This window comes from Aptenodytes patagonicus, chromosome 3 (assembly GCF_965638725.1).
Source record: "Aptenodytes patagonicus chromosome 3, bAptPat1.pri.cur, whole genome shotgun sequence".
NCBI classification, from domain to species: Eukaryota; Metazoa; Chordata; class Aves; order Sphenisciformes; family Spheniscidae; genus Aptenodytes; species Aptenodytes patagonicus.
Window position 1 is genome coordinate 38,560,824 of NC_134951.1, and position 16,486 is coordinate 38,577,309.

Sequence of the window (16,486 nt, forward strand, 5' to 3'; positions counted from 1 at the left end):
TTCCAGGTAATTTCAAATCCTGGCATTCCCAGATTCATCATTTCTCGATGGCATCCTGCTAGCACAAGGAATGAGGCCTGCTGTAAATGACTGTGTGCTTGCTGAAAATGGTGGTGCTATACATCCAAATTTTGGCTTAACTTTGCAATATCCAGAATCTTTTCTTTTGGTTAAGGCCAGTTGTGCCACTGCCAACTGACACATTTGAGATTTTCAGAACAATCCAGATGACAGGTTTGGCCACGCACAAACTGTGACTCGCATAGCAGAGTTTCCCCAAACTACCTTGAATGGGAGTCTAGCTATTCCAGATGTAGGTATAGGAAGCCCTTGGACTTGGGTTGGCTTTGTATGACCTAGTATATTTCGCTAAATAATAATAATAATAATAATAATAATAATAATAATAATAATAATAATAATGCTCAGACCACAGATCTTTCTTCAATAATTCTTCCAGGATTTGTTTCAGGTGATATCATAACTTTTAGAGTTATAAGTATTTTCCTGTACATTATCCTTCCTGTATACTTTTTACATTCTTTTCTGCTTCAAAAATTGAAAGAAAAACTAGTTGGCTTCTGACGGTCAATTTACAGTTTAATCCTTTTCAAGTTTACTTTGCTTTTTTGTGTTCTGTCAGGATGCTGCAGTTTTCACAAAAGCTGCAGAAGATTTTCGGTTCCAAAAGGATCTTTCTAAATGTAACTGTCTTTAGAGTTACTCCTGGCATGTTGAATTTTTGAGGACCAATCTTGAACTGCGTATCACTGCTTTCCAGCACCGGTTTCACTGTGACACTCACAAGTTCTAAACTGCTGCTCTGAAGCTCTTAAAAACCTGTCTTTTTACACTACTGTGCTGCTGTAGCATTTGAAAGAAAACCAAACAAACAAATTAAAAATGTGAAAATGTCTAGAAAACTACTGGTTTGGGGTTTTCCAGAAGAGTATAATGGAAAATTAATGGAAAAGTAAAATTTGAAAGGGAAACCATATTTGCTCACAGTCATACCCATTTAGTTTCTGTAAAGCCTAAAAAGATTGTAGGAAGCAATCTGTTCCGTTTTCTGTTTTGCCGTGTTTTAGTCAAAGAAGTAATTGCTTCTAAAATTAGTTTCTGTAAAGCCTAAAAAGATTGTAGGAAGCAATCTGTTCCATTTTCTGTTTTGTCATGTTTTAGTCAAAGAAGTAATTGCTTCTAAAATTAAGCTTTACAGCATGTGTATAAAGTTTTAGATACACTGTGGACTACTCATGATTTCATGATATTTTGTGTTTTGTATGATTTTCAATTAAATATTTTGCTTCTGTAATTTCTCACATATTTAAGCTGAATAAGCAACATCATTTTCATATTGTTAAATTCTATTAATCCATTCAAGATTTATTCTACATACATATTCCACATACTTTTAAATACATTAAATAAGAAAGAAGCACTGCTTGTCTATCCTGTCTAATTTTCATGAAATTATGATATCCTACCATGCCTCTTGAGTCTTCCAGTTAAGACTCTGATGGTATCCTCTGAAAGCTGGGAGGAGGTTATGGGATTTGGTCACATAATTGTAGTGGAAAGCTGGTGTTTTAGGCAGATGCTAGAATCATTGAAACACCATATTTTGTTGTCTTGTTTCATCTAAGGGAAATATCCATTTTAGGCAACTAGTTTGTGGAAACTTTATATGAAATATAAATATTTTCCTAAAGATTTTTTTCTGTACAATAAAATGTAATATTTTTTTCCAAAACAAGATGAAGGATAAGTAGATAAATAAAACACCTCTTCCTAAACCAAAGACAAAGGTTGTTTTAGTTGAACATTGCCTTGAATAGTCATACAATATTCAGCCTCTAACTATGGAAAAGGAAAAATAACTGCATAATTAAAAGGAAACCTGTCTTCTTTAGCATTATCCTTTTTTATTCTTGAAAAGTATACAGAGACTTTGATTCATTGGATGAAAGCGATTCAGAAAGCAGATGTCACTTTTTTTTCTTACAAATCTTAGGCTTGTGTTTGAACCAGCTTTGTCCATTTCCTCACATAGGGCAGTGCCTAGAATCACTCCTCTGCTCTTTGTTAGGTGTTTTGTTTCATCTTGTTTTTCATGGTTTTTCTATTTTCTTTCGCAGCAGATAAATAAAAGCTTCCAGTACGTATTGCATTTTCAGTTAGTCCAAAACCCCCTAGGTGTGCTTCTGTTCAGGCTTTTTTTCTGTGTGATTCTGAACCTGGAGCAGTGGATTCTGTCTCTGGCTTTGGAGGAAGGACTGAATTCTCTGAAACTGAAGTTGTTTGTGGTGCATATAGAGCCACAGGCTGCAGGCTTCCTGAGCTGAAAACAAGCTTTACTTTGCCTGGAAAAGGGAAGGGGATTTTCTTCTCTGAAATAACTTAATGTTGGTAGTGGGTAGGGCAGTGAAGCAGACTGGGAGATAGGAGAACACAAGAATGGCCATGCTGTCAGACCAGAGGTCAAATATTCTGCTTCTGACAGTGGTTACAGTAGATGTTCAGGGAAGAGTTTGGAGATGTTTCCAGGAACATTCCCCCAGTATCCAGCAATTTGGGCTATCTGAAGTGGGGGGTGACTGTTTTTACATGTGTATCAGTGGATTTCACTATCATACAGCTGTTTACTTTCCTTTCACCCCATGCAAGCTTTCAGCTTTCACAATATCCTGTGGCAAGCAGTTTAAATGCACGTTGTGTGATAACCTACCACTTTGATTTGTTTTTGGACCAGTCACCTGCCACTTGCTAGTTTCATTTGATACTTTCCATCCCTAGTATTGGAAGAGATGATTTTAGTAAGCAAGCTGAATGTGAGGCAAGGTTATCATGCTTTTAGAAAAACAAAAAAAGCCTTATGAGATGAAAACCATGTTCAAAAGCTTATTTTCAAAAATGAATGTATTATGATTAAGTACTAATAAGCGTGTCTTGCATTACTGTCAGGATTCAGCAATCCATTGTTTTCTAATGTGATTTTAATTAATAGAGGACTTTTTATTGTTGTTGTTGTTATTCAAAACAATTTTATTACCTTAGTGTCATTCTTTACCTATAAAAATGTTCTGTGTATGATGTTTATTTTCAAGACTTGCTTAGATTACCAGCATTGCTGTATACTTTATGACATTTCCTGTAGGATGAGAATATAATTTCTTATGTCAACAAACAATGTCTATTAAATGATACCGTTATTGCATATGGTATCATTTACCTACACTAGCTTGTGGTAAATGAAAGAAATGCACATCAGACAATGAAGTGATGTTATGAATGTGCTGCCTCTTGCCTTTTTGCTAAAAACAGAAGTTTGATAATAAGGCTGACCCAGGGAATTGAGTAGAAATCTTGAAGGACAGGCAAGTCTGCCCATGAACAGAACACAGTTCTGTCTGGGAAGGCCCGTTCAAACACCAGCTGCAATCAAAGCACCATCGGGTTTCTGGTCAGGAGGAGCTTCCTCACCACTTTTAATAACGCTTGAAAAGAAGAAAGAATATGAGAGCTCTTTTCTGTCCTACTCCTTGCTTTTCTTATGGGCAGTAGCTACTAAATGGGGAAACTGATGGGTTGACAGCTTATATTCTTCCTGCTTTTTTAGGTTGTTTTTCTGATATGTTAGAATAACTTTGATATGATACTTGACCTTCTAGTTATAAAATCTGGATGCTTATGTGCTAAGGCCTCCATCTTTGTCATTGTCTCAGTTTCCACTAGTAATTAGCAACTTATTCATAACCACATCTAAATTATGATCCGTCTTCCATCCTTTGACTCCCTGCAAGCTAAACAGATAGAGAAATAGAAGTCCCAAATAGGACTTTGAAGATGGGGTGAAAGGTGAGGCAGAACAAAGTATGTGGTACAGTCTGTTGTCAGTTTTTTATGACCGATTGGAGTTGAAAATCAATGTAAATTGTATTAAGGCTCCTTTCTGGAGGGAAGCATACATCTGAGGGAGCTAAAAACAGGGGTTTTTTGCTTTATAGTTGAATTGACAAGCCTCTTTCCTCCCCTTTCTGTCATGGTTTAACCCCAGCTGGCAACTAAGCACCACACAGACGCTCGCTCACTCCCCCCCTGCAGCAGGATGGGGGGAGAGAATTGGGAGGGTAAAGGTGAGAAGAATTGTGGGTTGAGATAAGAACAGTTTAATAATTGAAATACTTTGAAGTACTCTCTCCTGAGGTAGTCTATGCAAAGGATACATGGAGCCTCCAGACCAGTCACAATAGGATGCTTTTGCCACTCATTCCCAGTTAGGCTTACTTCAGCCTCCAGCACAGACAGTTCTTGGGATCCTCCCGTCACTCCAGAAATACAGATGGATTCTGCCCCTTTGTAATCTGATGGTATTAGAATACACTGTGCGCCGTGTCCACTAGAGCTTTATACTCCCATGGAGGAGCTGATGTGCCAGGCCATCGAATCCACACAGTCCAATAAACCCGGTTGTCCCTTTCTTCTGCCTGGCCAAAGGCAGGGCCCCTCTAGTCCTGGTTGGAGTCTTCACTGCTTGATTTTTGTAACTGCAAAACCAAAGTCCCTTCATCAGGGTCAAAAGTGCAATCAGCCCTTCTACTCTGCCCAACAGACACTGGAGAAGTAATTTTTGTGGATGGATGCTGTTTGGCTGTTGTTTTTCCTTGCAGTTCCTCTACCTGAGCTTCTAGTCTCCAGGTAGGTTCACCATCCCACTTCCTCATGTCCTCCCCCTGGTCACGCAGGAGGAACCACAGGGTTGCACATGGTGTGTGCCACCGGTACCCTTTCCCTTGAACAGAAGAAGGCTGACTCTTAATAGCTGAGACCTTGGTTGGAGTGCGTGAGGAAGACCTATCCTTCTCGGCTTGCCCGGACATTTTTTGGGTCAGTTTGTCCACAGCCGAGACACAGGCCCACGTGGAGGAAGTGAGATTATCTTCGTATTCTCAGAGTTGTCTGGCCAGTTCATCTATAGTTGGTGCCTCCATGTCTGTCCAGCTCATTATCACCAGGGTGTGGGCGTATAACGTCAGTGCATTTCATACAAACTTTCACCACGTGGACCGTGTGCACTGGATTTCATCCAGGTCTTTGGATGCCTCGGTGTCATCCAGGTTGTTACAGATCACCTCCACCACGGCTAATTCCCTCAGATACTGGATACCTCCCTCAACATTGGTCCATTTGTTTTGGGAATTTGCATGTTCTTCCTTGAAGGGATACCTGTCCTTCACACTTGACAGGGGTCACCGCCAAAGACTGAGGACTCCTGCCTTTTTTCCAATCCCTTTGTCAATGGCCTTGTCCTTAGCGAGGGATCCCAGCTGCCAGGCTTCCTTACCCTCTAATTCCTGACTACTGGCCCCAATATCCCAGCATCGGACTAACCTGCTGAGAATTAGCTCACTTGGTTGACGGCTAAAATCTTTTCGCATATCTCGCAGCTCACTTAGGGATAGGGATCGGGTGGTTTCTGTCTCATTTATGATTTCAGTCTCTTCCTCCTCCCGTTCTTGTGACTGCTCTGCTGCAGAACAGGCTGCCTCTTCTGATTCTTTCTCCTGCTCCCTCTCAGGAGAAGCTTCTTCATTCCTTACTAAATGAGTTGACTTCTGCTTCCATTGTTTCTTTTTAGTTATAGGGGCAACTGATACAGTGTCCGGTTTAGCCATGGTGTCTGTTGGTATGTTTTCCCTCTCTTCTCCGTGAGGGTGCTGCATAATATCGAGCAGTGTTTGGTAGATGCTGGCCAGGGCCCAGCACAGGACAGTAAGTTGTGCCTCTTTAGAATAGCCACGGCATTTTTTTTCCAAACATTCTATCACTTCATCAGGATCTTGCAGTTGTTCGGGAGTGAAGTTCTAGAGCATTGGAGGTAAGAATACCTAGATGCCTGCCCATATTCTCCCACGTGCTATGCCACCCATGACCATACTCTCACAAAGCCTGGGTCATATTCCTAAATTGCTTGTTAACCTTAGACAAAACCAAAGCAATATTCCTAAGAAATATCAATAGAAGTATTTTAACTACCCAAGGATGTTCAAGATACTGAGAAGTTATTGTAAAGAGGGAGAAAAGATCACAGAAGAAGGTAGCGAAGGTGCCATTCTGTATTTCCTCCACAAAAAACCTCTCAGAGAAAGAAGTATAATTGTTAATTGTCTCCATGAGATGGTACCCGAAGTACATTAATGGCTTCAGTACAGAGCCCAAATACCAGATTAAGCTCAAGGCCAGTGTTTTAATAACAAATCTCCCAGGCAAAACATCACTAATCACTGCAGAGCACACCAAACTGCAAAAACCAGCACCAATCTTTAACATGTACAGCAGAAAAAAGAGCATGGTGCAGATCAGATAAACTAGGATCGAGAACAGAAGAATCAATATCGTGACGCAACTGTTAACAGATATAAATCCCTTCTAATATGCTCTGGTCAATCTGTTATTATCTCAAACCCTTCAAGCCCTATGTTGGGCATCAAAAAGGACTGTTGTGGTTTAACCCCAGCTGGCAACTAAGCGCCCCACCGCCGCTTGCTCACTCCTCCCCACAGCGGGATGGGGGGAAGAGAATTGGAAGGGTAAAAGTGAGAAAACTCATGGGTTGAGATAAGAACAGTTTGAAACATAATTGAAATAAAATATAATAATAATAATAATAAACATTGTAATGAAAAGGAAAATAACAGAGAGAAATAAACCCCAAGAAAGACAAGTGATGCAAATGAAAACAATTGCTCACCGCCAACCCACCGATGCCCAGCCAGTCCCCAAGCAGTGGCCCCCCTGCCAACCTTCCCCCTAATTTTATTGCTGAGGATGACATCACATAGTATGGAACATCCCTTTGGTCAGCTAGGGTCAGTTGTCCCAGCTGTGTCCCCTCCCAACTTCTTGTGCCCCCCCCAGCCTACTCGCTGGTGGGGCGGTGTGAAAAGGCCTTGACTCTGTGTAAGCACTGCTCAGCAATAACGAAAACATCCCTGTATTATAAACACTGTTTTCAGCACAAATCCAAAACATAGCCCCATGCTAGCTACTGTGAAGAAAATGAACTCTACCCCAGCCAAAACCAGTAAACTTTCCCACGGTTCTATTTTCCTATGAGTTTACAGGAATGGAGGCAACTCCTCCTGCTCAACCGGGAAAAAAACCACAAGAAAAACCTTTCTCTAATACCGAAGTGTTCATAACTGAGAATCTTCATTAAATTATTTTTGTTGGTTTCTTTCTCCTTTTTCCCTGATAATGACGTTGCATGCAACTGTCTGGTCAGAACTTTACTTTTTTTTTAATTAAAAATATGCTTAAGTAGCCCATTTGATTTGGAAGGACCCACACTATGATAGATACTTTCACAATCTTTATTTCAGATTCTTTTCTGAAAAAAATAATAAAAAGCCAACATATTTCATGCTTCAGCTTGTGAAGAATTGAATTTTTTTTATTCTAGAATAGATTTCAAAAATAACATATATGACAGAAGTGACAGTTGAAGTTTATGCCTTGTAGATTGGACTAGATAAACCTAGATACAGGTTTATAAATTCCCATTATCCCAAGAAAGTTCATACATTCATTTTTTGGTTGTTCTCTCTAAATGAGATTTCTTAGTGGCTCATATTTTAGCTTTCTTTAACAGTGTAACAGGGATTAGAATTTACTTAAAGATTTCTGTGTCTTTGTTAGGTTACTTGCAAGGCAATTGTTATGATTCTTACTCCAAAATGGAAGCTTGAATGCTCTACTGCTGGTATATTTAATTTCTTACAATATGTTGTGGAAATTATATTACTAGATAATAATATTGCTTAAAATGGCTTGGGAATTTCTTGTAATTCAGTGTGTCGTATTAAGGGCTAGTAACAGATGACCCTGCTAAATGATACGTGAAAGAGGCACGATGCATAGATGTCTCGGGGATAAGCATTTTCCCCTTGGGTGATAGAATTTAAAGTGCTTGTTCTCTTTGCTATCAAAAGTATTTTCCAGGGTATGCCAAATTATCGTGTCTGGGCAGACATCATTTTCACAAGATTCTTACTGTTGTTTCTGAAACCTCTCTAGCGTGAGGCTAGCTGGGATATCTAAGGTGTTGTTGACAAAATGTTGCTCAGGACTGTAGTCACTGCACACGCTCTAGCTGTAGATTCACTTGTTCCGAGAGTTTAGCTGATGGTCCCTCCTCTGGAATTTAACTTTCACAAATGTTAGTAATTCCTTGACCCTTTCTGCAGGCACGTTTGGTCTTGATCTGTAAGCAGAATTGTTGAATCTTAGGGAGCTACTTGAGAAGAAAGTGATAGTCAGCATGAATAAAGACAACACAACTAGAATTTCAGATCCCATTGAATAAAAGATCAAAATACTTCGAAAGGTTGGGGGGGGTTGGTGTAAATTTAAATAAGGAATTGTAGGTGGTGTGAATTTTGCTTTAGATACTGAAAGAGTGTAAATCAGTTTGAACTTTCTTGGCAGGTGAATATTGACATGGTTAATGAGGATTATGATTACTGGGAGGGATGTTAGGGAAATATGCATTTCAAAATCACAAAACAAAAAGCAATTAAAGAGAAATGCTAATCAGCTAAAAACTGAATCCTGAGTCATGGCAATTTGTAAGGTAATTACCTTTTAACCAAATACAGTAGTATTAAAATCAGAACAAAAAGATTTCTAGTAAAGTCTTTCATGCATGCCTGTCTCAAACATTTTAGAGGTGCTTATCAGCATGTTATTTAAACATTAAACAGCAATTACAGATAACCTCTTTTATCCTACTGTGTGCTTTCTTATATGGTGGATATTGTTGGTTTTGTAAATTTTAATGATCCACACAGAGGTTATTTACATGCTTGTGGAACATCCAGTTAAAAGACTTTCCGTGTTGTTTTGAAGTAAAATGCCTATTATCCAAACGTATATGCGGCACTGCGAAAAATGTTTGTCTTGTGTTTAGGACTGGAACACAGCAATGAGTAGCCTGGATAGGGATTTCTCAAAGGAAAAACGAAGGGTCAAGAACAGAATTCCCTGTGAGAATTAATCTTCTTTGTTCATAAAATGAGAATGTATTGCCACTTGAGGAAAGAATTCAGTCATTCTTGAAATATATTTCCATTAACCTCTGACTCAGACTGTATAGGTAGAGTAAAACAGTGTTGATTTTACTGAAAACAGGTTTGTCAGCATTACCTTAGCAAACACAAAATTTACTAAATGCTGATCACTTGTTGATAGCGTTTCCAGCCAGTCACTTCCTTCTTATTTTTCATTATAATGATTTAGAAACTTTTTTCCTAAAAAGTGATGTTGTCAATATCTCTCTATTTAGGGACTTGTTTTTATAATGATATACTTGTTAGGACAACTGTAGTGTTAAAATACTGAAAACAGTTTCAGAGAAGCACCCCTCCTATATGCAGGCATAGTGAGCACAGAAATTTTTTTTTTTTTTTTTCATTTCTGTGGACATCAATGGCTGTATTTAGTTTGTCATTGCCTTGTTTAGTCCCAGATCCACCTTCCTCTTAGTTCTAGATGGAGCAAACCCTTCTACTTCCAGAAAGTCAAGGCAGCAAATAAAACAAATTAAAAAAAAAGAGTTGGGGTAATTGACCATAAAACAGCATACCCAGGATTGTGTGTCTCTAGAAATGTGTAAATCAAGCTTAGACATTTTCTAACAGGCATGCTCCACTTCAAACAGTTTGAAGTAGTTTGGATAAGTCCCATGTTCTGTGTTACATGGGACATCAGCTTACACTTGCTCTGTGGCCTCCTAGCCCATGAATCTTCATTTTCTTGCCAAGAATTCAGTCTGCACAATGTACCTGCCTGTACCAGCAGTCTTCTGCAAGGAAGCAAGGAGTACTGGGACTATTTGCTGAGATGATGCATTGGTTGGCGATAGACTATTTCAAGGTAGATACATGCTCTTTGCCTGCTTCTAACTGCTCTAAAGAATTTCTAGGAGCTTTGGCTCCTTTTGCTTCCCTGAGGAGCAGATGGGCCGTGGGAGATTTTTGCTGGAAATGGCTAGATGGCAGATTTGGTTCCGTTTTGTCCTCTGTCCTCCTTAACTACCTAAGTGATCACAGCCCAGCAGCTGGCAGTGCTGCAGTTCCTACTGACTCTGCTTCCATTGAAAGGCAGTATTAGCCCGGCTTTAGAAGTTCCTGTTGTTTATTTCAGTCTTCCCTTTATGCTTCTCTGAAAAATATGCATATAAAAGAAGAGAAATACCAACTTTTAACACAATATTTCAGTGAAATTTGAAATAGAATTTCTTTGGACATAGAAAAGGCACCTTGTTAGTAATATCACTGCTGAATAGTAAAAGTTTGCCAAGAAATGGAAGTGGCAAATGTTGCAAGAAAAAATTTACAAGAAGCAAAACTGTTAGAATACGATGGATTGAGGAGATTTGGGCGGAATGCTTTTCTGCTAAAATAGCCATCTTCCAGAAGTGTCAATTTTATCACTTTCTAAACAGCAGAGGTGTATAAACACTCATCTTTCCAGTTTGATTCAAATATGTATCAGTATGTCAGTATTTTACATAGCATTATGTTATGTATAATTATTTGTTGGAATATACATTTAAACTTGGTATCTTCATACGACTAAAAAAGCCTAAACAGGTGTTAACTAAATTATAGGGATAGAAAAGGAGGAAAGCTTTTTGTCATTAATCAAACATAATGGTTTGATAATAATTCTAATTGTTTTAATTTTGTCAGAAATTGCAGCATTTCAGCATTCCAGTCAAAATAAAAAAGAAGTTTTCCCGAGTTAGTTAGAGCTGTTTCTGGCTTATTCCAGAAAGCATACAGGTGTTGCTGATGCTTTGTCCATAGCCTGCATAAGTATCTGAGTTGCATGGAAGCAAATACTAGTTGCCATGAACATAATCTCTTTGTTTTCATCTAATTTGTATTTGCACTGGTAAACTATTGTCTCCATTCTGTAGGTCCTTTGAGACATAAAAGGAATAAAAGTTATTTGCCTATACTGAGAAGGTAGCATCAGTCTTACGCATGTGAAAATTCCAGGCTCAACAGACTGCATCACGCATCACTAGAAATATGAGTTGCAGCTGGTAAATGGCTTAAGAATTGTAGAGAATTTCTTCAAAGCTAATATTTATTCTCCTGTTCTTGTTTTATATTGCTGTTATTGAGAGCATTTGAATAAATGATATAGATGTGTATGAACCACTAAGACATGAAAACAAAAACATTCTAAGTGCAAAAATTGACATAGAATATCACTTGGGATTTTTTCTGAATCTGGTTGAATAACCTTCAGAAATTACATCCACCATTTAGTGAAGGTTACTTCAATTAATTCTGTGCTTTCAGATCCCTACTTTTTGTCCAAAATTTTGCTGAAGACCCCAACTCCAAATCTGTCCAATAAGAGAGCAGTGGCTTGGAGTTTGATCCAGGGGCATCTGATCTGTTGCTTTGCAAAGAAGAAGTATAATAAAGGCCCAGGGACCTGGAACACAGACGGCTTTTTAGCATTCTGGCTGCCATTGCTGCGTACATTTTTGAGCAGTTTCCTTTAATGTATTAGTACTGTTTTTTGTGATAGCATTGTAAAGAAGACAGGTTAGAGAACTTCTTCCCTGCTTTCAGATTATGTAGTAAATATGTGTGCTGTTCCAGGTGGTCACCCTGTGATGTAGGAGAAGCTTGGAGAATTAATTTCAGCCAAAAGCTTTGATACTTCCTGCATTCTGAACTTGGTGATGTAAATGTATGAATTCTGATTAGCAGATCATCAAATCCAGCCAGGACATCCTTGTACCCCTTGTTTCCACCTTATGTAAAGCTCAATCTTATATAATTAATCATTTTAAAAAAAATATTTAACTTTGAAAAGTTTGTTTGGATTGAGAAATCATAATAAAATAATTTCAAAAGTTAAATTCAAAACTGAGGTGTGTGCAAAATGCATCTTACTGCTAAGAAACACATTTCCAAATACCTGGTGAGGAAAAATCGGCAAGGACTGATCTCACAAAAAAATAGTGTCCAAAACCCATATTGCACACCCATCTGATCTGTAAAAAGAGTGATTATCTTAAAATTCTTTCTGAAAAACAGAGTTAGTGTTAAAGTTATTTCAAGTTGGTATTAATATATTCTGGAATCGTAGTCTATATGTAAGGTTTGCTTTACAGACATACCTTCTGAACTTTCTGGATGGACTAGCTGTGTGTATGTGTGTGTACACGTACACACGCCACTGCCTGCTTACACACATTGGTGAGCGAGATGAATAGGTCTGTTATTTGACTGCACTGTTAGGTAACAGTAAAGGTATTCCTCTACAAGTTCTGTGGCATAAATTTGCATTGGCAGTAATTGCATCAATTAGTGCTTCAAAGGATATCTAACAAAAGAAATGGAGACATGTTTTGTTCAGATCATTAAATGGGTTGGAAAGGTTAATAAACCTTGAGCCAGAAAATGTTCTAGACTGATTTTTTTTTCCTGCTTTTATAAAACAACATTTTAAGGTGCATTTGTCCCCTGAAAAGCAATTACCTCAAAAAAATACTTCCTCCTTGCCATCAGACTTACCCTTTCTGTTCAAAGTCTGTGTGGCTAAAATAATTTTCCTTTAGTGCAGTAGTATTTGCAGAGGAAAGAAAATTAGTTAGCTTGTGGTTGCTATTATCCATAATCAATTAGATAGTTTACTAAGTTGCAATTAGTTGTACTTTTCAAGACCCACTGAAAGTGACACAATTGCTTAACTGCTTCGAAGAGCCTGAGGTTACAGGGATAAGTGAAGTGACATAATTTGCCTTTCTAAAACATTTTCTATTGATTCCTCATGCGAAAGGAAGATCTGAGTGAATTTACAAGGCCAACACTTAAAAATCAAACAAAGGTTTTTGGTTGTAACATTGTGCTTCTAATATCCAAATTACAGGAACTAGAAGCATAGCACTTCAATTTATGTTTCTACATAGTCATTTTTCTGGGCACAGTCATACTTCATCACTGTAAAGAGTTTCAGGGCGTAGTACATCTGAGGATCTAGTTTAGAATGGGATGAATTACATCCTGAAGGACACAGTTGCCAAAGCTCATACATCTAATACCCCACTGGAAGCCCTAAGGTGGTACTCCTGGCTTACAGCTGCTGACTTTTACATAAAGCTCTACTCATGCACATGCCTTGGATACCCTTGGACATCAAAAATGGCAATAGATGTCTACATTAAAGCAATTGAGTCCCACCCCCTGCTTCCCTCTGTTTACTAAAACAGGAACCAAGGATAACTATCTCAGCTTGTTGATGCCTGTGTGTTGTGGTTTAACCTCAGCCGGCAACTAAGTACCACCCAGCCGCTCGCTCACTCCCCCCCGGTGGGATGGGGGAGAGAATCGGAAGGGTAAAAGTGAGAAAACTCGTGGGTTGAGATAAAGACAGTTTAGTAGGTAAAGCAAAAGCCGCACACGCAAGCAAAGCAAAACAAGGAATTCATTCACTGCTTCCCATCGGCAGGCAGGTGTTCAGCCATCTCCAGGAAGGCAGGGCTCCATCACGCGTAACAGTTCCATGGGAAGACAAAACACCATCACTCCGAATCTCCCCCCTTCCTTCTTCTTCCCCCAGCTTTATATGCTGAGCATGACATCACATGGTATGGAATATCCCTTTGGCCAGCTTGGGTCAGCTGTCCTGGCTGTGCCCCCTCCCAGCTTCTTGTGCACCTCCAGCCTTCTCAGTCGGTAGAGCATGGGAAGCTGAAAAGTCCTTGACTAGTGTAAGCATTACCTAGCAACAACTAAAACATGGGTGTGTGATCAACATTGTTCTCACTCTAAATCCAAAACACAGCACTGTACCAGCTGCTAAAGAAATTAACTCTATCCCTGCCGAAACCAGGACACTGTTTGGTCAGATGACTCCTACACTGAAAGTCTTAAGAGCAGACTTTATAGGCCTTTAGAATCATCTATTCCCTAGAAATTCAGGAAATCATTAATACCGGTTATTTTCTCAACTTAGAAAGCTGTAATTTAGTCAAATAAGCAAAATAAATACATTTATCTCACCAGTATTAGTTAACAGTCAAAACAATCAGTGTATAGGCTTGGTTGTCCTAGAGGCAGATGCTTGGTATTTGAAGAAACAGACTGTCTTGTTACCTCTTTTTTAGAAGGAGATTTTCCCTATTTATGCAATTTGATTTAATTGGACTTTAAAAGTATGCAAATACTTAATATTGTCTTTTTTTTTTTTTGCTGTTTTGATAAGAATGTCAATATCGAATTCTTGGCAGCAGCTTTTGAACTGCAGATTTTTCTTACCAGGTTTCAGAGAGACAGAACTGGAGCATGCAAGGCTAGGGGTAATATTTTTCAGCAATTAACGTAATTTTCAAGATGTCTAGAAAACTCAGCAAAATGACTTTGCCACATTGAGGCTTTGCAATAGGATGGCTATGGTGTCTTAGTGTTGTCCCTGAGGTGGGAGGTTACCTGAAAGACTTTACCCTAGGGAGCTTCAAACACAGATTTTAGGTTTAAGAACTACTAGCTCAGAAAGACAAAGTGAGCAATCCCTGAGCCACCGTCTACTGCAGAGGTAGATAGTAGCAGCCTTACCTGAGGAATGTAAAGTGCTGTCTTTTTGTCAGATTCTAGTGGAATCGAAAATTACTTCCATTGTTTGTAAAAACAACTATTATGTAATAAATTTCACACTTTGGGAAGTCTAGCAGTATGCGGTTTAGGGTGGGTAAAATGATTTGATACTGATTCATAGACCCATGTTGAAGCCTAGACCCATCTGGCTTTGTACCACAGGCCTAAACAGTTGTTTAGGCTCACTAGAGCTATCAGTGCATTTTCTAAAATATATAATTAATTTTCTAGCAGCTATGATTTTACATTTCAGTTCTAATCATCTAGATACTGTAATTGCAGCCTTGTTCAGAACAAGGCCATCTCATATTAATGGTAGATTTTGCTGTTAAGGACACAATTTCATTCCAGAGAGGCAACTCCCCAAGGTTTAAGTTTTTATCTTACCAGTTATTCCCTATGTATGGCAGAGATTCTGAAAGCTTCAGTTTGAAATTGCAGTTTCCAAACACAGGACAGGTAAATTTACATTAGATAAAGCTGTAAGGCTTTTAATGAATTAGTAGTTTGGTTGGTGAACTTATTTGACAAACTGACACTTCCACTTCGTAACTGACGCAGATATGTGGTACTGGCTTGTGTTTTTCCTATTGAGATTGAGAATTTGGACTTTTTATTTACTTTCTAGAGGTATCACTTGAATAGATGATTGTCTATATTTGAGAATAAAAAAATTTCTTTTTTAACTTTAATTCCACCAATTTTAATTATATGCCTACAACAAACAAAGCTTTTGTTGTTGTTGTTGTTGTTGTTGTTTATCTGTAGATCATTATTGTATGTCACAGCCTATGGATAATTAGGTAGAGAAAACCCTCTGACTCACGAAGAGGAGGTTATGTTGACTTTTCATTTGGTAGTATGATGATGGAGAGTTAGTTGCTGTTACCACCAAAAAGAAAATGTTTCTTAGAAGTAATCATACTGGGCATATAGCCGTTCTGATTATATAAATACTACTGCAAATTTTAACGTTATTCCTTAAACTGTCATCTGAGATGGTGGGCTGCAGAAGCATTTTCACACTGTGCTTATGTATTGATTTTTCTTTATTCCCAGATCCAGGCCATGTATGACATTACCCAGTATGAGAATATTTTTCTTTTGTGCATGATTCTGGAACAACTTCTTCAAAATGAGACAGAAGAAAGTAACATTTCAAGCTCAGACTATGATGGAGAAGAAAAAATCAAATTTCTGAAGAACCTTGATCAAATTATTCTTCACCTCTCAGATGAATTCCCTTTGTTTTCTTTATATTTATGGAGAGTGAGTGTTCTTTTGAACTCAGCTCAAATACAAATTGATTAAAACAAGCAGCCTACTTTTTAACAGTGCATTTGTTGTGGGATTACATTGGAAAATTTTTGAGCCAGACAGGAAAATTGTCGTTATTGGAAAACATTTACTTTAAACTACTATGCTATACAGCAGTTTCAGAGATAATGCAATTTATTTCGAATTTTAAAGATAGAAAAAATGTAATAATCCAGGTGCCATTTTGAATAAATGCTGTTTCTCATAATGGAAAACAATATGTTGGTGTTTGCATACACAGTGAAAATGGCAACAAACAAAGTTGTTTCAGGTGATGTTTAAAATAAGCACTATGAATTTTCAAGTCAAGACATAACATGTGTGTAGAGCTTCCCAGTTAGGAAACTAATGCTTGTCTTTTAAGAGTTGTATAGCTTCTGTGTGCTTTAGAGACAATGGCTGGCTGGCAGAAATAAAAATGTTTATTTTAAAACTTGGTAACTTATCACTACAAATTCCTATAGGACAGACTTAGTTTGTGATTTCAT

The 16,486-nt window shown here is 38.2% G+C and overlaps 1 protein-coding gene across 1 annotated transcript in view; it reads left to right on the forward strand.

Moving 5' to 3' along the window:
• Positions 1 to 16,239, forward strand: part of MEI4 (meiotic double-stranded break formation protein 4) — a 183,620-nt gene extending 167,381 nt beyond the window's left edge. The window contains exon 6 of the mRNA XM_076335312.1: positions 15,741 to 16,239. Coding sequence (XP_076191427.1) covers positions 15,741 to 15,992 — 252 coding nt within the window. The 3' untranslated portion in view covers positions 15,993 to 16,239. The remainder of the gene's footprint in view (positions 1 to 15,740) is intronic.
• The last annotated feature ends 247 nt before the right edge of the window (positions 16,240 to 16,486 follow it).